The following is a 21950-nucleotide window of genomic DNA, read 5'->3' on the forward strand; positions in this document are numbered from 1 at the left end:
TATGCAGGAGTGCAAGGTAGGGTTTGGGCTGGCCTGTGTTGGCTTGGGGTTTGGCTACACTCATTGGGACAGGGTATGTATGGTTATCTAACTCAGAGTCTCTTCTGACATCATCTTTCAGTGATTGGAGATTTATTCCAGCTGCTTAGCCAGCTATTCACATGTGGACTAGTCACACAGTCTAATGTGACTGCAGGTATGACTCCTCCTCCACTGTATTCTGTAAGTGTCCAATTTCTATGCTTAAACCTATATTCTAATCATGGTTTCAGCTTTATGATACTGAAGTTTTAACTTATAGGAATGTACATAAAGTTTAGTTGAACTACATATTGTACCACCTGCAGCTGGCTGCAATGTTATTTGATTTGTCATCAATGTAGTGCAATAGCTACAATAACAGGCGATAGTGTCATAATGATCTATTAATCACCTATCATTGTAGAAGGTATATGATACATCCACGCCTTTGAGTAAAAATGTAAGACAATGATACATCAGTTCACAGAAGGTGATACATCACCTACTGCCAGAGATTGGTATATTGAATTTTGTGATACATCACACTGTGTGAATGATATATTATCAACCCTAGTAGTAGTGTAGTAGCGGGTCCGCCGGGTTGACAACAGACCTTTCCAGGATCATGATATATCACATTACAGTAGGACTTGGATACCTGCAATGGTCAGTGATATATCACTCAGGCTGAAAGTTTAGCAATATGTGATATATCATCAGCTCTAGGCTAGCAAGCTGTATACTACAATGATAGACCTTTCCAGTACTAGGTTTAGAAAATGAGTCACTAAGATTGTGATATATCACTGGTAGGTTAGCAAAACGTGATATATAACCTGCTATAGTACTCCTAATACTCAGCACTCTAGCCAGTGATATATCACCTCCTAGCTCGCAGATGCATCTGTGAGCTAGGAGGTGATATATCACAAGCTGTGTTGCATGATATATCGCCTACTGTGGCGATATATCACCTCCTAGCTCGTGGATATATCACCTCATAGCTCACGGATGCATCTGGGTTGAAGCGTTTAGTCTTGTGCAAGTCTGGCAGCTGTGACGAGGTCTTGTTGCATTCACACAAATCTAGTCCAATACACACCAAAGTCGAGTCACAGGGACACCACAACAATCTCACTATTAACATCTCTGACACAGGTTACAGGTACTATATAGCGCAGTGATTTCAAGAAGAGGTTGGTTCCATCGATGCCCTCTTTGTGGAGGGAGTGATCTGGATGAACGAACACATCCTGTGCTAACGATGCCCTCTTTGTGGAGGGGGTGATCTGTATGAACAAACACATCCTGTGCTAACGATGCCCTCGAAGCACAGCGATTTCAAGATAAATGAAAGCATCCTGTGTCCGATGTGCCTCTGGTAGTGCTTGGTGCCTGTGCAATCAATGATTTTCTGTCAGCAGGTTGTTATTGACTGAATCTATCATACCATTCAAAGAAAATATCAGTATAATGATAATACCCTGGACAAGGGAATTGGGGACTGGCGCTCGCCGATGCTATGGTAGAGTTAAAGGATCCAGCAAAAACCGGTATTCGACACAACACACTGTCGACAGGGAATGCTCCGGCAGTTCCAGCAAAATTTCATCGCTCACAACAATCTCCATATTAACATCTCTGACACAGGTTATGGGTATATTGGTATAGTAAGCAGGTAGCTATGAGTGCAAGACCCATAATAACATCACTTACGAGTTTTTTTCCTCGACTCCGAAGCACTGGGCTGTTCAGAGTTTCGCTTCTTCTTCGGCACTACATTTCCCATCTCATTCGCTTCCTTTGCTCGAGCTGAAGGACGTCCCTCACGTCCCGAGCGCCTAGCCTTGGTTCCAACTATCTGTTCCGAGGACATCAATGGCTCCAAATTAGGCACCAATGCGCCCTGTTCAGCTTCAAGTGGTAAGGCAGGCTGGGGTAACAAGAGCGACAGGGTGGGCTGGGGTAACAAGAGCGGCATGGCAGGCTGGGGTAACAAGAGCGGCAGGGTAGGCTGGGGTAACGAGAGCGGGGGTAATGAGAGTGGCAAGACAGGCTGGGCTAATGAGAGCGGTAAAGCAGGCTGTGGTAACGAGAGCGGCAGAGAGGGTGATGAGAGTGGCAGGGCAGGGCAGGGTAAAGAGAGTGGGAGAGAGGGTTGGAGTGAAGGGACTGGCGGGAAAGGCTGGTGAAGAGAAAGTAGCGGAGTTACATGTGTAAATGACAGATCGTGTGCGGGGAACAAATTAGCATTATTCGAAAATGAAGATGGCAAGCTTGGTTCCTGTGTTTGAGGGAGCGCAGTGGACATGATTGGATTTTCATCAGATGTATATTCGTTTCTCCAAGCGGTGATTGGTGAGTCTGGTTGCATTGGACCTGCCAGATTGTAAGAAAACAGGTCAGGGTACTGGTAGCCTTGCGGTCCATTCAGTTGCGGTGTGAGGTTAAAGTCCATGCTGTAGACATGCGCGGACAAGGGAACAGGATCGAGCACAAGTCCACAGGTATTCGATTCCTGCCCTAGTGGCAGACTGGAGCTTGACGCATGGTGATCTAATGGATCATCTAGTGAGATGAGGTTGATGGGAAATGGGAAATGGGAAATGGAGGAGGCAGACTGGGTCCAGATGTCGAAATGAAGTCGATAGTTGATGGAGATGTACTGGGTGCAGATGCAGGAACTGAAGTTCTCGGTAAAGAAGCACCTATTGATATATTAATATATCAGTTGTTGACCTACAAACCAACTAAAATTGTACCTACCATAGATGCGACCCAGGTGTCTTTCGAATGGTAATAAATATTGTTCGTGGAAATTGGCTGTTGATGTCTTGAAGCTCAGACCATCTAATGTTTTACCATGGTGATAACTGACACGGATGTGGTACAAATAAGATCAAATTCTCTATAGCTAATAGTATTAGTAAGAAAGATGTACCTCAACGTCATAATATCGCCTTCGCACAGAGGATCCTGCCCACCCATGACAAGTGAGTAATGCCATCCGCCAGTCAAAGTTGAGAGTTCCTCGAATATCTGACCCAGGACAATAGGCAGTTCTTGAATTGCGCATCCAAGAGAAGAAATCAGTTGAAGTCTAACAAATCGCAAGGAATCAGTTACTGGTAAATTTCCTCCTTGGTCCGATCCTTTCCCACTGTAACAGAACCTAACTTTCTGGCTGCGTTAATACGTAGAGTCTCATCGCGGACCTCATCCTTTACATCTTCCAACTCCTTCGAAAAACATTCGCTAGTGTGGTGCCAGACCGCACGAAGCTTCTGGTCAGGTAACACAAGTTTATTTTCCTTGATGTCGTCAGACACCAACACTTTGACTTTTGTTTCATAGTGAAGTTGCGAATACACCTCAACTTCTTTGAGGTCTCGGGTGCCTCATGCACGCTGTCCAAGCAATGTAGATAGGATTTTGCTGGTCGAAGTCCCGCCAGGTGTAGTCTTTCCTTTCGTGTTGTTGCGAAACCACTCTTGCAGTTTCTGTGTGACAACTAATCAGTTTTCTATAATTAGCTCATAGTCAAGAAACACACTTTACGTCGATGTTGGGTGGCATCGTTGAGTACCTCCATAAGTTCCGCATCCAAGTCGGTCAGTTTTTCAAGATCACTGACAGGAATAATAGTGTTTTCATCACCAAGCTCGGCAATGACCTCGTCAATGGCTGCATCTGAGCCAAGACCAGATTCACCAATGTTGACGTCCTCGTCAGGTAGGTTTTCGTCCAATCCCATAGGCCAAATCCTCATGTGTTCTGGGAACTGGCTGAACCATTTGGGGTACAGCAGCTCAAAAAATCGGACTAACTTTTTTTCTTTTTGCATTTGTAGGTACATCAGTACTTCATTTTGTAGCCATGTAAGTTGCTCTGTGTTTGTCCATCTTGGAGGGGCCATCTGCACCTACAATGTTAGTGTGACGTCTATCCATTTTGCCTGGTATGCTTTTTGCTCACGTTTTTTCCAGGTACTATAGACCAAGCACAAACTTTGTCGCCTCAACCTTATTTATCTAAAATTTTGTTAGGTAGACCAATCAATACCAATCAATCGGTCAGCAGTACAAATACTATTTTATTTCCTGCTAACTTGACCTTACTGCTTTCATTCATACTCGTGAATATGTCCCAGCCAGATATTAGGTGTCCCCACAACCGCCGTGTCCAAATGCTACCCCATCCCTGCTTCAGACTCGAGCAGTTCATCGAGGCGATTCGGTTGGTTCAATGTGGATATGGTAAGCTGTTTTCTTTAGTTCTCCATAGTGTTTGCCGATACTGACATACTTTTGTAAAGTTCCTCCATCATCTCCGCAACCATTTGGTTGGTTCTACTGAGCTGATGGTGAAGAATGTGCACTTCATGCACGATATGGTATGTACAGTCTATCTACTACTTTTTTGGCTCACACTGCTTATACGCTGTACAGTAGACCCTCGCCAGGATGTAATGGACAGCCCGGGGGAGGATGACACCTCCATCGAAGACATTTGGATTGGCCCTGCCGACAATGCTGCTGAGGATGATCAGCCTGGTTCCCAGCTCAAGTCCCATTCCAGTGAGAGGGAAGAATTGGAGGTAGAACCTGTTGATGCCAGTACCAACGCGAGTGCCGAGACACTCATTGACATTGACCCTGCCAGTGAGTTTGACTGGTTCATAAGTGTTGGTCATTATGGAGTGGGAATATTCAGTGACATGTAGGCTACCTCTTCATTACTTTGATCTGTACCGTGTCTAACGATACCCATCAAGCTATACTGCCCGAAAACTTCAGTCTGCCAGCACATCAGTGCATTACTTTACCACGCTCCATGAAGCCCAGGCACACTTCCAGGATGTTTTCAATGTATGGTGTGGCGAGGCGGCTTGATATCTCTGCACAATAGATACTTTGCCATTTGTATATATTAAAAAATATCGTGTGACATGCTCAATGAACTTCATATTACAGTGTTGCTCCTTTGAGTGTGAGTCAGACATACTCAATCATTTCTTATATTAGTGCTTGTCGCAATCTTTACGCCGAAATCAAAGATGCTCAGAAGATCCTTGTATTTGGTTACCAAGGTATTTCTGCATGCCGAGAGTGATCGACGCAGGCGCAGCATGATATATCACAGTGCAAAACATACAGTCCTCTGAAATATGTCCTATGGTGTCTGGTGAATGTGTAAATTTTCCTGTTCATCCAAATGATTGACTTGACTGATTGACATATGGCAGTACGAGTATTCTGGGCATGAAGATTACAGTACATGACAGGATAGTATGGTATAGTGTACGCGGATCAAATCAAATTGATCTATCTGTCCCAAAGTGTGGCCCATTTAACACTGAGTTACCTGCAAAGCTTCATAGTATTCAGCCCATATCATCAATGCCCCCAAAATACAAATCTGAGGAAGATCGTCGCAATGCTAGATTGAAAAGCAAGCGAGCTCACTATGCAAGGTTAGTTTTAATTACTATTCTCTAGAATCAATTGTCATTTTATTCATTCTACTCTAGAAACAAGACTATGGAGCAAGCAAAGTCACGAAATCATTGGCGAAAGCAGTCTCAAATGAGTGATGTACGTCTTTCTCCAGTGTCACAGTTCACAGATATCTGCTGATTCTGAGTCACAAAGTCCGTCATCTCAAGCTTTCACAACCTCGACATATTATACATTGAGCTGGGCTACAAAGCAGGAGTTCTTGAGCACAATGCCCTACAGAGTCGCTTTCTTGCACTACTCCAACGCATCGACACAGAAGGATGGGATGTAATATCCCCTGAGCTCGAATATGTGTGTGCTTTTGTGCACAATTTGCACCGGCGTGTTACATTGCTGTTAGAGACTGTACAGCTACGTGCATCGGGGATCGGACACAATGATCTATCGCAGCAGTGTGAGCAATTGCTCTGTTTGATAACATGACGGCTGGCTGCAGAAAGGGAGCTCGTTGCTCTTATAGATCAAGGAGGTACTGAAGTCTATGACGATGCCATGTTGGCAGGTTCACTTAGCTGGCAAACACCATCAGAATGAGTCGCTCATTTGTTTTTCATATTATTTGTAGTGTCTACTGTGTATTGCATAGTCGTACTTAGAATGTCTACTCTACAAAACGGGTGAGACATGGCGCAGGCTGGATTCAGTTAGAAGACAATCGGAGTAAGGAAGAGATATAAGGTTTTTGGTGAGGCCCGTGGTATGCAGCCAGTATCTCAGGTATTCCACCTGAGCTGAGGAGAAGAGCAATTGCGTCTCAAACTTCTGGGTATTCCACCTGAGCTGAGGAGAAGAGCAATTGCGTCTCAAAATTCTGGGTATTCCACCTGAGCTGAGGAGAAGAGTAATCGCGTCTTCAAAATTCTGGAGCATCCCATAATAGAGATAATACATACTATGCTGCGCAGCCCAGTGATTTCAATCACTTAAGAAGGGTTTGGCTCCATTGATGCCCTTTTGTGGAGGGGGTGATCTGGGTGAATGAAAGCATCCTGTGCTAACGATGCCTTCAAGGGACTCTGATATGCTTCTAAAGGATGAGGTTCGAGATGAGACTCTACATATTAACGCAGCCAGAAAGTTAGCAGTGGGAAAGGGTCAGACAAAGGAGGAGATTTACTGGCGACTGATTCCTTCAGCTGATTCCTTCTCTTGGAAGCGCAATTCAAGAACCATGGCAGTGCTTGGTGCCTGGGCAATCAATGATTTTCCGTCAGTATGTTTTTACCTACTAGATCTATCGTACCATTCAAAGAGAATATCAGTATAATGATAATACCCTGGGCAAGGGAATTGGGGACTCGCCAGTGCTATGATGACGGAGGTAAAGAATCCGGCAAAAAGCGGTATTTGATGCAACACACAGTCTTGTCATCAATCATGGTTACTAGTTGAAGACAGCGAATGCTCCGGCGGTTCCAGGAAAATTTCTTTGCTCACAATGATGCTGCAGGAAGAGCAGTGAGAAATGAGACAAACGATACTCCACAACAGACTCGCCAGGAACAGCAACACAAACACACTAGCTTCGAGGCAGCACCCAGTGGTTGTCTTACAGTTTCTTCTGTTTACTACATGGTTCCGCATTCACCTGCCAAATGCCAGTTTGAAGATCCCGACTTACGAAGCACACACGATTTACCAACAGATGGTTTTGACTTTTCCTCACTTGATAATATTAATGAGGATCTCTATGATACATCTACAGAGCCTCACAAGCGAAAGCGCACTGCTGGGGTAAGTGTATATCAGTCAAGACTTTGACTATGTTTTCACTGGCATTAGGATGATCCTTTACGTGTATGGAAGTCTGACGCCAGCCTGTTCTTACTGGAATTTCTTTGCTTGGAGGGCCGTGGTGACTTTGCGCAGGTAACGCGTTTCTGTGGGGAAGAACACCCAATATACCGGTGTCAAGACTGTCATGGAGCAGATCTGGTGTGCCATTCATGCGCTGTGCATGTACATGAGAGGCAACCACTTCACAGGATGGAGGTATGTGCACTACTTATTTGTGCGTGAGCAATGATCTAAATAACATTGCAGTGTTGGAATGGTACTTCATTTCAGACCACCACGTTGAAGGCCCTGGGAGTCCACTTTCAACTTGGGCATCCTATTGGTGTTCGATGTATGAATCCGATATCTGCATTCAACAATGACTTCGTTGTCCTCGACTACAATGGTGTCCATGAAGTCGGACTTGATTTCTGCGGATGCGAGTCTGCTCAGCCGCACATCACCCAATTGCTATGTGTTCGCCTCTTTCCTGCAACTACAGGGGACCCTAAATCAGCCGCTACATTTTGTGTACTGGAGTATTTTCAAATGCTGTCATTCGAATCTAAGGTATCGGCATGGGAGTTTTATAATACAATTGCTCGCAGATAACACAGGCACACATGTCCTAAAGGTAGGCTATGTGTCTTACATCTAAATTCATCTTTACTCACTGTATCATCCAGAATCGTTACGAGCCTTTCCTCCAGATGATACATGAATGGCGCTTCATAGTCCAAATGAAACGCTGCGGCCAGGGTCATCATCCTGGAGGCATTGAAGAAACAGAGGCAGGCGCTTGCGCCGTCTTATGCCCTGCCTGTCCCCATCCGAGCAAAAACTTACCTGTTGGGTGGGAAAATACACCACCGGAATTCCAGTAAGAATGTCCAGATCAATTTCAACGTTGATTTTTACCCTAGCTACAGATTTTTGTATGCAATATTCCTCGCTATTGACGCAAATTTCTGACTTGTTCATCGTAATGTATCATCAGATGCCATTGATCCTGGATTGAATCATGGATATGCATTTTTCGTCGAAGAAACTGCATACAAGGACATCCTGGCTTCACGCAACAGGGTAGCCAATGCGCAGGAGGTAAGTCAAATACAATTACACGAGTCTCTGTGCTAACTATGATCAATTGTAGAAGAGCACATGTTCTAGTCACTCTGCAGTGAACCTGGCAGATACGAGGGCTTCTCATGGACTTGCAGCGACAGGTGCAGGGACTATTGACTGTGCGCGGCACAATTTCAAATGCCCTTGTTCAGTTGGCGACTTGCAAAAGGGGGAGAGGTGCATTCTTTCATCGATCATATCATAGTCTTGTTTCCGAACCCACCGTTCATAGGTACATTAACATGGATTATCTATTTTTTTCAAGCATGCGTTCTTCACGTGATGTTCATGTCCTCAACATATCTTATGATATCGCCTGTCAGTGGAACAAAAACCTTTGGTCGCGCATGTCGGCATTCCCACACAAGTATCATATCAACCACGACGAAAAGGTCATCACATTCTTCATGCCTAAATTCCACCTGCCAGTGCACATCACTAGTTGCCAAACAAAGTTTTCATTCAACTTTATCAAGGGTGTTGGGTGAACAGATGGTGAAGCTCCGGAGCGTGGATGGGCAGATATCAACCCTCTTGCTACCAGTACTCGCGAGATGGGACCCAGATCCAGGTGAGACACTATAGATGACCATTTTAATGACTGGAATTGGAAGAAGGTCTGCGCTATGGGTGAATGATCATTCTATCAATCAGTGTTCAAAGCTAAGCTACTCCCACAGGTGCCATTCTCCTCCAAAAATATAAGGCCGCAGTACCCGAGGCTGAAGAACACAGTCACGATCTTAATGAATTTGAGGCTGCCCTTGATGCAGACCAGTTAGCTGGATGGAGGACAGAGATTGAGATGTGGGAGTCAGACCGCTCTTTGTCAAACCCGTTTGAAATGAAAGCGAGGACTAGTATGTGCCGTTTTGTGCCCGAAAATTAGTGTCACTGAATGAGTAATTTACCAGCTGTGACCCAGGCTGCCGTGCGTCTGGCGTTATCGAAGGCTGAGGCAGAAGCAATCGAGCGTGGTGAACATATGTCCCTTGACGATGATATATCACCATTGGTCCTTATCTCATTGGGAATGGAACTGGAGGATCAGCAGTATGTGTAAGTATCATTTGTTACACTCATGGCTGAATCGCCTCTACCTAGACGACGTGTTGAGTTTGAGGCGAAGAGCATTGGACAGCATGCCACCGACACTCAAAAAGTCAAGATACTTCAGCACATCAATGCCCTCTGCCGCAGAATTGGCACCTGGTCCCGCGTACAACTGTTGTACATGCCCTATGTCTCCCGCCTGCGATCGCCTGATGACATCACCTCCGAGGACAAGGTCCACAAAATCAATCTTTTTCTCCCTTCTTCATTGCCTTCGAACTTCCCATGCGACATTCACTTGCTAAGGTACGAATGGGATTTATGTGAGGCACAGGCAAATGATGCTTTGACCGACCTTCGCACTGTCATCAATATGACCTACCACCTCTACAACTACAAGGACACCTTTGTTCGAGGTCAACACGCGAATACTCGTGCTCACAGCATCATCCATTCAGCTGAAGGCCAAATCGGTGCAATATCAGCCAAGTACATCGTTGCCAGAGATGCGCTCATAATACTCGCATCAAAACTCGGTGAGAATGATGACTGGCAACGTGTACTGAAGCCACTGGACAGGACGAAAGATGCTGTCCCGCTCAAGCATGACGAAGGAAAGACAGTCGGCCAACAAAGTATTTCATGGATATGGAAAACTGCTGGGGTGTCCAACAATCGGGAGGAAGGGCTACAGGATTGTAAGTATTCAATTATGATGTGTATAACTTGATTAATAGGCTGTAGCGTTACGCGTGGAATGGTGCAAGGCACAGGCACGGGCTCATTGGTGGGACGAGGAAGTACAGCTCCTGCGTGAGGAAATGCGCCGTGTTCTTGCTTCTCTTGAATGGCAGGCTGGATGGTGGGAAGCGCAAGGGTCATGACGCCAATTTGTCTCACATGCATTCACAGAGGGCGCGGTTGCATATGCACACCGTCAGGCAATGCTACGCCGGAGAATGTCTGCACGGTTCAAGTCATTGTGGGAAGCTGTCCCTTCATGGACTGTTCAGCCTTTCGTAGCCTGATAAATTTAGCGTATATACAGATTTGTTTATGACGGAAATTTTGTTTATGGTGGTTTATAATCTATGTTTTATGCTCACTGATATATCATGGTACCTGCAGGACACTCAGAGTGATATATCAGTAACGAGAGACAATGATATATCGACCGCTGACGACAGACAATGATATATCGGCCACAGGACACTCAGAGTGATATATCAGCCGTTGACGACAGATAATGATATATCGGCCACAGGACACTCAGAGTGATATATCAGTAATGAGAGACAATGATATATCGGCCACAGGACACTCAGAGTGATACATCAGTAACGAGAGACAATGATATATCGGCCACTGATGATAGACAACGATATATCAGCCTCTGACAGACAATGATATGGGCTGATACATCGCTAGCAGGATGATACATCACTTGCTAGCAGGATGATATATAACCCTAACGCAGGACAACTAATACATCACTGTGTAGGGATTGAAGGTGTGGATGTATCACGTACCTTCTACAATCACAGTATATGATACATTATACTGCCAGGAACTTCTGACAATAAGGTACCATCTTTAACTCATGATGGACATGTTCATACATGGTCAGTTTCTTTGAGTGAGTCAGAGAAGGAGCTTCAACAGGTACATCAGTAAATCACAAATTCTTCCACAGAAAGTATGAAAATTGTGTTCACATGACAGTAAGCCACAGACTTCACAGTTCCACCACAATCACAGCAAATAGTGGCCGCAAAGTATACATCGTCTCCAGTCACTCACAGTTCTACAGTACAACTTGAAAATTTAAGTAGCCTGAGTACTACTAGTATGACTTGTAGTAATAGTTGTATTGTTAAGTCTATCACTAGCAAATGACTTGGTTTCGTGTGACTTAGCTTTGATGATTGAACTTAAGCCGGCAGCAAAAATGGTTTCAGATCTGAGCATGACATAAATTCATTCATGCCTACAATACAACATATACTATGTACATATTCATGCAAGAACAGTGTATCTATCGAGTGTCATAATAATGTGAAGGGGACCCAGAAGCACTCAATCCAGTAGTGCTGCTGAAGTCTGGTTCAGTCCGGTTCTTGGGCCTCTGAATGCGAACCCCGAACCAGACCATTGGTCAGGTTCGGGCAAGGAGTACAAATACTGGACCAGACCCTTGTGAAGGTCCGGTTCAAGTTCGAAACACATTTGAATGCTCAAACGCAACATATAATTTGAAAAAAATCGTAAAAATTACATGAAAAAATCGACACAAATGAGTAACTACACGACATCCATGAGGGGGTATTCACGAGCAGCCGCAAACTCAGCTTGTGCCATTGCAGATATGTGACCCTGATGATACGCACTCTTTAGCAGTTGCAGGGTCTCAAACATTGTTGGCAACAAGCAGTTTTGGCGTGTGGTCCCAGTGATTCCACAACTTGAAAAGGCCCATTCTGATGCAATGGCAGAGCCCTGAATGGCCAGATAGTCTTTTGTGATACAGGAAATGGTAGGATATTGAACCAAATGATGCTAGGAATATGGTGAGCTTGAGGAGAAATAGCAATACAAAAAACTAAACTTACCCCCCACCATGCCATTGCCACCACATCATCAATGTTCTCTAGTGGCACTGCAAGATAATCATCAAGCTCTTGATGAGGCCTTCGGCTCATTGTGTCATTAATGACATGAGATTTGACAGCATCATGCATCCAACCGTGGCCATACAACCCTTGACAAGTGAGTGAATAGCAACAGCTCGCTCTGCATTAGGCGACGAACTTAAAGTATGATGATAATATTTGTCAAACTATGTGAAATTAGCGCATTTGTGACCATGAGACAGACATGGACTTACAACTTTTTGCAAGCATTCCATACCTGCCTCAAAGTCATGACACTCCCATTTACTCTTCGCATATGCGACCTTATAGTTAGGGTCAAGTGCTAGAGTACATTAGAGGGGGTGTTATATAGTAAATGTAGCATGTACTGAGACAAATAAAATAGACATCGCTTTTGTCGATCTTGTGGTACCATTTGTGAAGATTATCGAGACCAGAGTTGATGGCCATTGAGAAGTTGTCGAACTTTGAACAATTGGCCATGTTTTGCCAAGTCTCTTGCAGAAACTCGAGGACTGGTGTAGGAAATAATTCCTAGCTAGCCTTGCAGAGACTGTTTTACCTAGTAGTATGTTTGCACCTTAGCTTACATAATCAAGTTACCTTTTCACCAGTTCCACTATGAGTCTGAGTATTCAGCAAGTTTCTATCATATTTCCTCTCCTCTGAGCCTTGAGCCTGGTTCAGAAACCCTTTAGGGTCAAATAGCAGCTAGGTTCTGCAAGACCCAACACATTGTTCAGTATACACCATCTGAATTGTTGTACCCACACTGGTTACCAATATATCACCTTGCTTGTAACAATCTGCATCAATATCATGACATTTTGCTGGCCTGTCTATCTATGGGCCTATGAGTATGCTGGCCAGGACAGGTCCTATGGGCCTGGCCACTCAGAATCTACAGGCATGTCCCATGTTACTTACATACTGGCCAGTACTGGTCCTATGGGTCTGGCTGATCTCATTCTACAGGGTTGTCCCATATTATATACATACTGGCCAGTACTGGTCCTATGGGTCTGGATGGTCACATTCTACAGGCAAGTATGACATCACTTACATACTGTTCAGTAACGGTCCTACGGATCTGGCCAGTCACATTGTATTTCTTATATTACTAGCTGTTACGACAAAGCAGTCGTGTGCGACTTGGATGGTTCTAACAGCGACAACCACAACAGTGGTACCAAGTGCTGAGGATCGTCGGCCTCTGGAGACAACCAAAGGTTGCATACGCTGGCGTAGCTTGCCGGTTGACGAGTGTATGAAGCTCGTCGATGAGCAAGGGGTTACGTAGCGATGATAGCAGGGGCTATGTCAAGCAGGTAGCTTTAGCAAGACAGTGAGTTCAAGGGAAAACCAAGTAAGATTAAAGTAAGGAGCATCTACTTTAATCTTCGTCCTTATATAAGGCTACTCTATCGTATCTAAGCTCAGCTTGAAGCTGGGTTCTAATCTGCTTATCTATCGAGTCAGAGATACCATGCATGAGGCAGGCTTCTATCTAAGATAGGACCACAAGGTGTCCTTCTATCAGTACACGAGGCAACACGAGGCTTGCCTTCTATCTTGATAACATAAATAGGTCTTCTAGACCTATGTCGTCATATGCGGTCCAGACCGCTTACTAAGCCAGCATCTTCTGGGCTTCTCTTCTGTGTTCTATCATCAGGGCACCTGATGCCTGGGTATCGTGTTGTTGCCGTGCAAGGTGGCAGAGGGCAGTGGTGGCAGAGGGGACTCATGTAGCGTGTTGTAACACTAGCCTTAACTAGTCCTACGAGGCTGGCCAATCACAATCTATGAGTGTCCCATATTATTTATTTACTGGCCAGTACTGGTCCTATGGGTCTGGCCAATCTCATTCTATGGGCATATTTCATATCACTTGCATACTGGTCAGTACTGGTCATACAAGCCTGGCCGGTCACATTCTACAGGCATGTCCCATACTACTCACATACTGACCAGTACCGGTCCTATAGGTCTGGCAGATCAATATATAGAGACCATGAGCCTGGGACCTGTTGCTTGGATGCTGGCCAGTACATGCTCTATAGGCCTGGCCGGTCACAATCTATGGCTCAGGTACTGGCCAGTACTGGTTCTACGTGGCTGGCTGAAGACTATGGACCTGGGACCTGTGACTTGGATACTGGCCAGTACATGCTCTACAGGCCTGGCTGGTCACAATCTATGGGCATCTCTCTTTTTACTTAGGCACTGGCCAGTACTGGTTCTATGTGGCTGGCCAGTCACCCTACCACCCCCAGCTCACATTTTATTAATCATTACAGTATGTACAATGAGCTTCAGCCAGAATGGCCCTACAGGCTGGCCAGTACAGCACCTACATGAATCTAGTACAGTTGGCCAGCCTCCGGCTGAACACATTGTACAGCCATTTGGCACATCTAGGGTACAGGTTTTACGTAGGGTCTTGACTGAACTATGTGCTGTTAGGTCTTATCTGTGTGTTTATGATCTCTAGAGGGCGGTGTAGCACTCAGGCTCACACTGAGCACATATTCAGCTAATTCCCAATGCATGTCAAACACTCGAATCACTTCCCAATGTTATCCGACACTTACCCGCTCAATCCGATGTTTATCCGCTAACCCGACACTAATCCGACGGACCCGACGTTTCCTGTGCATCGGACCCAATATTTTCCCGTGCACTTGTCCTCCCTATGTCCTGTCCTGTTGTATCTATCCCCACTGTCATATCCCGCGTTCCGGACCCAGACCAATCACACACACATCATTTCCGGACTTCCGGATCCAGCCGACTTCTCTCTATCGTCTGGATCCGACCCGCGTCTAACTTCCGCGCCTTATCCCTTTGTATGTTCCTACTCCAGTTAGACTATATCATTTTCCGTACCTCATTTCATTTCCGCCTTTATTTTCATCTGTTCTAATCTCCGGGTTCATTTACTATTTTCCGATAGACTAGTGTTTGACTTTTCTATACACTCCGTCCACAGCTTTGTATAGCTTCGGACTGCGCGTCTCTGTTCTCCGATAAGTCCTTAGTAGTATATAAACCCTGTAGAATCTATGTACATCCTTAGTTCAAATATCATCTTAGACTCTGCTCATTCTCTCCTCCGTCCGACTTGAGTTTCTCTCTCGTCGACCTCCGCTCGTCTTAGGATTGATTTCTATAGACTTGTCACCTCTGCCTCTACCTCTGGTAGTCCTCCGCTGTTTCCTTCCTAGTTCGGACTACGTCTGGATTAGTCTTATCTCTTGTTCCCGAACGTCCGCCGGAATTCCTGCGCATCGGACATCGGATTCTGGACATCATCCGGTAACCTTCAGACATCGTTCAACAGCCCTCGGAAGTTAGGGGCACATACTCAGGTAAGGGGTGCAGCGCACGAGCTGAAGCCAAGCCCTTCGGATCCGACCCTTGAGCACGTTCTTAACACCCACTAGGTGCGCAGTTATCTGTTTTCACATCGCTAACACTGTAGACCGCATTATTACATATCCGCAGTACCACATGTCTTATTACATAGGACATCGGACCCAAAAATTACCGCTACTACTTTCGCCTATAGCACTCCGAAATTCTACATAGACACTATATATTTCGAATGCCTCCTACTTACTTATTTACCTTTCTACCTCTGAGTAGGAGGAGGTCATTAGGTATTTGTAGTTCTTCGCTGAATTCCGCAAATATCATCCTTTCATTATCTGAAACACTCCAAAAACACTGACAGTAACCTGCCATTCACTATCCCCGACATTCTTTACATTCCCGACACTAACCCAACATAACCCGAAACCTGAAAACATTGGACCCGATGTTTTTACCTTCGGACTCATAATTATATCTTCGGACTCTGTTTCCCACACTTCGGACTATCTTCCTTTTAGTATCGCTGATTATTCTAATACCTTACAGCGAACCCCTCGGGTCGAACGCACTTGTCTACAAGTATAGCAGACTAGGCCGCGCAAGACCACAACATTTTATATTGCTGATTACTTACTTCATGTAGTCTTCAGCAATTGTTGTCTCATTACAGCGGGCAAGGAAAAGGGGCAGGCAGAGTTGAGGTGGACCATGACTGGATTGGTAAGAGGCCTACTGATGCTGGGGCTGCCAAATAATTAAATTATGTAAGCAAGAAGGCTGGAATGAGAAGAGAAGCGGGAAGCAAGGAGTAGGTAAGCAAGATACCAGGTACAGGTCGACCTGCTCAATATGGATGGGTGAGTGCCAAATATGGACAGCACAGCCAAAATATGTACTGGACAGATGATGCATCACAAAAATAGGCTAGTTAGCCTGTTCTGATGCATCAATATGACAGTATTGCCTGCAATCTGCAAAAATATTGTCAAATTTTGAAAAAGTTAAAGGGGGGGGGGGGGGGGGGTAAAAGAGTCTTGATAATCTGCTAAACATTATACAGTAGACATGCTCATAATGCATGAACTTTTCAGGATCCCGATGATGTTCCTATGTAATTGTTTACATATTGCATATTGCATAATGCATGGCCTTGGCATGGCTTGTATGCATTATGAAGTACGAAATTAATAGGGTGGGACATAAGGTACTGCATGAATGCATTGTTCTGCTTATGTGGCATTGTTTCTTTGAACTATGTATAGAAGCTAGCAAGCAATTACAACAGTATTATACACAAAAATGCCCCTAAACTTGAAGCGGAAACCCTGTGATAAGCTCACAGCATACAACTGACCTGCAAAACAGCAAAAAATCATCACAAAGGACACTCCTCAAACTTCAGCTCTTTCACCTGAATGCTCTTCTCGTCAAAATCTCACTCTCTCAGACTGGATGATGGTCTATTCATTCATTGACTCTCATCCTAATGTCACACAAGCCAAAATTGTAGAACACTTTAAATCTCTCAAATCTGGTGCTCTCATTTTCACACAGTCAACTTTGTCTCGCAAGTTAAGGGAAAGGTCCAAAATGGAAGCCTGTGTCAATGATAACCCTAATGCATTGTCATCGAAATGGCCAAGGGTTGTCACCAGACCTGATGTTGAGCATGCCTTGAATTCAGTCATTTTTCAAAGCCTACAAGATCCGCGAGTACCAACAGCACGGGGAATCTTGGTCTGTGGACACTGAAGCTGTTGCTGCAGAACAAGAACATTGTCACAGGATTTTAGCAAAGTTTGCTCCTCGAGATTGGTGGAACTTCAATGAGACATCCTTCTTTCCATAGTGAGTGTTCATTTCATTTTGTAATTTGCAGTGCTTAATTTATTCATTTTTAGCACACCTCTGGATCATGGTCTCACAACACGACAAATGAGTGGCAAAAAGAAGGAGAAATTTCGCATATCCATTGGGTTAGCTTGCAACACAGATGGAAGTGAGATACAAGGTTAGAGGCTCCATATGATGATTGATGAATGTTAGCTAATAACTTGAATGTGTGAGGGAATTAGACTAGCATGTGATAAACATAATAAACATACCAATGTCAATACCATCATGTCCAAAATGCAGAAAAATCTTCACGAAGGAGTCCAGCATGACTCACCACCTTAGCCAGCCCTGAACCTCATGCCATAGTTCTATTTGCAATATGGTTGACATTTTCGCAGTTTGTAGAGTTGGTTGAACCACACCTGCGATCCCTTGATTCTCCTTCGCCTCAGTTTCCTTCCGATGACCACCATGACAGGGTTTCATATCCTGATGCTGGAGATGGAATGAATGTTGACATCAGTGGAGACCACTTCAATGTAGCGGGAGAGGAATTTAAAAGTGCAGAGGAATGGTATGAAGGCGCAGGGACTTGTTACTCTCGGGACAGCACAACCTTTCTGGATCTATTCGACGCCGATGAGTATGTGGACTGCAGGAAAGATAATCATTTTTACCCTTTTGCATCGAGGAATGAGTGGGAAGTCACTGGTTTTCTGCTTCAGTCCTTGCTCAGCATGGCAGCAATCAATGAATTTTTGGCACTCTCAATGGTATGTGATCTTCTGCGCTGGTGCATAGTCCATCCGATTGAAGCCTCTCCTCCTTTCTCCTCCTCACCCTCTTATTGACAATTGCCTTTACAGATTCAGGAACTAAACCTATCTTTTAAGAACACTAAAGAATTACGAAGCTGTGCTGAGATGCTCCCCAAGGGACCGAGCTGGAAGTGCCAAATCATTACCTCACTTCACAGCACGAAACACCTGATCCGACTATTCTGGAGGGATCCTGTCAAATGCTTAGAGAGTCTGTTCAGTAACCCCCTCTTCCATGACAAGCTCAACTTTGTCCCTTGTCGTGTTTACACTGCTGCAGGGTGGCTTCTGCATGTATATTCGGAGTGGCTGACGGGTGATTCTGCTTGGGACATCCAGGTACATGCATCCAAAACTCTATAATTCGCACCATCTCATCCTAGATTTTGCAGAGCTAACTGCCTAGAGGCACTACAATCCTTGGGACTGTACTGTCTTCCGACAAAACAAACATCACTACTATGACTGGTGCCAGGGTCACTCATCCAAGGGCGAATGGAAAAATTTTGTGTCACAAGCTCTTATGGATGGTTGCCTGGCATTTTACTATAGCAGTAGCAAGAAGGCGCTGAAGAACATGGATGAATTTCACCTCAGAATGGGCTTATTCTCATAAAGAGCTCGAAGATATGCTGGCACAGTGAGCCATGATTGGGATGGGTGAGTTTGTTCATGGTGATGTGAGTGCAGGCAGTGATTTTGAGGATGTCAATATCATTTTATAATCTGGTACTAGTAGTAGTACTCATCTACGACAATCAACACAGTTTATGCTTCCTCGTATGGTGCCCTACAGCCTGCATGATGTGTTTCATCTGCAAAATATGTCTTATTAGACTGGTGACCAGCCCCTCTATGAGGCAAACCATCAATAGAGGGACTGGTAAATCTGGGTTTGAATTTGGATAGTGCGTGCTTTGGAGTCGTCACATGACGGAAAACCCTGTTCGGGACTTAGACATTGCTTAGATAAGTCTGCTAAGTTATTCAATCATACATTACAAGTATTGTTGTTCTATGTGACGTCACTCATCATCTCCAGCAGTGATCAGCTTTTATTCCAACTGCTGCGGGGCAGCCTAACATTTGAGATGTGCTCTAATTATGTATTCTGCTTTAAATCAATCTTTTTTCACTGTGTCTAGTGGTCCTAACTTTCAAGCTCTTCTCGACTCGGAAGGATTCCAGGATGTCTCAAGGATGGCTCGAATGTGATGGAGACCTCTTGATACTTGTTGAGACTGATCTAAATCGCTCCATGGACTCTGGCTTTGTCGACATTACCATGGGATCTCCAGCATCAATCCCTACACTGGGTACCAGACGAAACTGGATGTCTACTCACGATCAGATCAACAGCGCACTCCAAACACTGCGGGATGGTTGCATATCTATCCTAGACTTCCTCATCACAATACTGGACCCTGCTGATGCATCTGTTGGATTATCAAACCTTCATCATGGACACTCGGTACCGATCGTCTACCTCATACCTATATATTCTCGCTTGTTCCCGCACCTTGTGCTATCCTCAGTTGACTTCATACATCGCTGAGGTTAGTACCATCATAGTATTCAGCATCTACTTAACTAACAACATGTGTAGCTATCTGCTACAGGTATACCAATATAACTAGTTGACTTTGTACGTCGCTGAGCTATCTGCTGCAGGTTATGAGCCCTGGACACGCACAGTAAAATTTCAAATTAGGCATGTGAAGAAAAAGACTCACAATGTCCGTTTCAAATGGAAAACTGGGAGAAGACTTTCTCCGGATCCCGAAGCTAGCTGCTGATGGGGAAAATTGGATGATGTATAAGGAGCGTCTACAATGGTCGATAGATGCTTGTGGATTGCTCGGCCACTTGGACAGCACGGAGCAAAAACCAACCGACCCACAGACCTTTCCTAATCGTGGACCATCCTGGACACCAGCAACCCCTGATGAAGTAAAGGAGGTCAGCATGTACAAAACAGAATTGAAAGACTGGCGCACGGGCCAAGCAATCACAAAGCAACAAATTGTGGGAACAATTCCCAATTCCCTATTCATCCAAATCAAAAATCTCGACACAGCTAAAGATATTTTTACGCACCTTTCGAGTCTATTTGAGCAACACTCGCATGTAGTCTCTGTCGAGCTATTGCGCAAGTTGCAGGACCTAAAATGCCCCGAAAAGGGCAACATACGTGAGCACTTCGACAAGATGCGCACCGTAAAAGAACAGTTGTCGTCGTTAGGCCATGCACCTTCGGACGAAAGCTTCACGGCCATGATCATGAGCTCGCTCCCAGCGTCCTACAACCCACATCTATCTGCGCTGACAGCGTCAGCAAAAGTATTGAGCATTAAGCTCACCTCGGATGTATTGATATTGACCATCGTTGACGAGTACGATCATTGAGCGTCGAAGTCGAAAAAGGCTGGATCTTCGAGCGATGACACAGCCTATAATGCAAATGTGGGTCAGCATACTCGAAAGATCAAAGGGAACTACCATAACTGCAGCAAGTACGGGCACATGCAAAAGGATTGCAGAGGCCCTGGCGGCGGGGGAGCAAGTGGCAAAGGGAGATCAGACTGGAAAGGCAAGGACAAGAAATCCGAAACAGCTGCCAGCGCCAAAGACAAGGCAAACGACAACGAACCTGAAGGCGTCTGGTTAGCACACGATACAAACGAAACAGCAGAACAAACGACATTCACCTTTGCAACCGTATCTAGCCCCAACTCCTCACGCAAATCCAAAACGAAGCTGTTTGACTCTGGCGCCTCCAGGCACATGTCATCTTATCAAGATCTGTTCAAAGATTTCATTAGTATAACGCCAAAACCCATTACCACAGCAGACAGACATACCTTCGAGGCCATAGGCAAGGGAAATATACGAATCACCCTGCCGAATGGTCAGTCTCAAACGAGAATACTGCTGAAAGATGTGCTGTACGCACCAAAGATGGGACTCACATTGGTCTCAATCAGCAGACTAGCCAGTGCCGGATATGCAGCGCTCTTTCGCGAAGACGCGTGCAAGATTTTTGATGCGCAAAAGAAGCTGTTAGGACAAATACCAGTCAATAAGGGTTTGTACTGCATCAAGGGCCCAAAGAAGCCGTTTGCAGGAGCAGCAAGCGCTAAAGAAACACTCACTATGTGTGACATTCATGCCAGATTAGGCCACGTCGCTCCCGACAGCATCAAGCGCATGCTAAAGGATGGTGTCATTACTGGAATCACACTAGATCCATCAGAACTCACCTTGGACAAATGCGACTCATGCGAGTATGCAAAGGCCACTTGAAAAGCCATTGGGAATGTTCGTGATCCTCCACATCACGAGAAATTCGGCGATGAAGTCCATATGGACCTTTGGGGACCCTCCCCAGTGCAAACTCCTGGACATACAGAGTATTTCGTGTCATTCACAGATGACCATACTCGATTCACGCACCTGTATCTCCTTTGAACAAAGGATGAAGCATTTGACGCCTACAAGATGTTTGAGTCTTGGGCAAACACACAGATTGACGCTAAGGTCAAGAAGCTGCGTTCAGATTGAGGGGGAGAATTCACTGGAGAACAGTTTTCACATCATCTTCGCAGCAAAGGCACTGAGAGAAAACTCACCGTTCACGACACCCCAGAGCATAACAGCTTAGCCGAACATCAGAACCATACGCTCGTAGAGCGTACGCACGCGCTCCTACATGCCAGCGGACTCCCCAAGTTCTTGTGGGGGGAGGCCATAATGCATGTCACCTGGCTGAAAAATAG

General features: G+C 45.1%; 4 protein-coding genes across 4 annotated transcripts; 3 read left to right on the plus strand and 1 right to left on the minus strand.

The window, feature by feature from the left end:
• Nucleotides 1–1729: 1729 nt before the first annotated feature.
• On the minus strand, nt 1730–3790 carry HD556DRAFT_1442622 (uncharacterized protein; the record flags this gene model as incomplete). Its single annotated transcript, XM_041306483.1, has 7 exons — nt 1730–2589; nt 2643–2729; nt 2788–2894; nt 2963–3121; nt 3199–3361; nt 3428–3521; nt 3575–3790. 7 exons carry the CDS (start codon nt 3788–3790, stop codon nt 1730–1732), a joined length of 1686 nt encoding a protein of 561 aa, XP_041160875.1.
• Nucleotides 3791–8056: 4266 nt separating this feature from the next.
• Nucleotides 8057–8929, plus strand: HD556DRAFT_1431856 (uncharacterized protein; the record flags this gene model as incomplete). The annotated part of the gene is made up of 5 exons (XM_041305057.1): nt 8057–8196; nt 8240–8251; nt 8399–8421; nt 8498–8618; nt 8674–8929. The coding sequence occupies 5 exons, from the start codon at nt 8057–8059 to the stop codon at nt 8927–8929; spliced, it is 552 nt and encodes a 183-aa protein (XP_041160876.1).
• Nucleotides 8930–17973: 9044 nt separating this feature from the next.
• Nucleotides 17974–18513, plus strand: HD556DRAFT_1198998 (uncharacterized protein; the record flags this gene model as incomplete). The annotated part of the gene is made up of 2 exons (XM_041296341.1): nt 17974–18129; nt 18223–18513. Coding segments are annotated over 2 exons (447 nt in total), but the record flags the coding sequence as incomplete, so codon positions are not given.
• An 850-nt stretch (nt 18514–19363) lies between these two features.
• On the plus strand, nt 19364–19729 carry HD556DRAFT_1442625 (uncharacterized protein; the record flags this gene model as incomplete). The annotated part of the gene is made up of 1 exon (XM_041306484.1): nt 19364–19729. The coding sequence occupies one exon, from the start codon at nt 19364–19366 to the stop codon at nt 19727–19729; it is 366 nt and encodes a 121-aa protein (XP_041160878.1).
• Nucleotides 19730–21950: the final 2221 nt, after the last annotated feature.

Source organism: Suillus plorans, assembly GCF_016647745.1.
Source record: "Suillus plorans strain S12 chromosome Unknown HD556scaffold_24, whole genome shotgun sequence".
NCBI classification, from domain to species: Eukaryota; Fungi; Basidiomycota; class Agaricomycetes; order Boletales; family Suillaceae; genus Suillus; species Suillus plorans.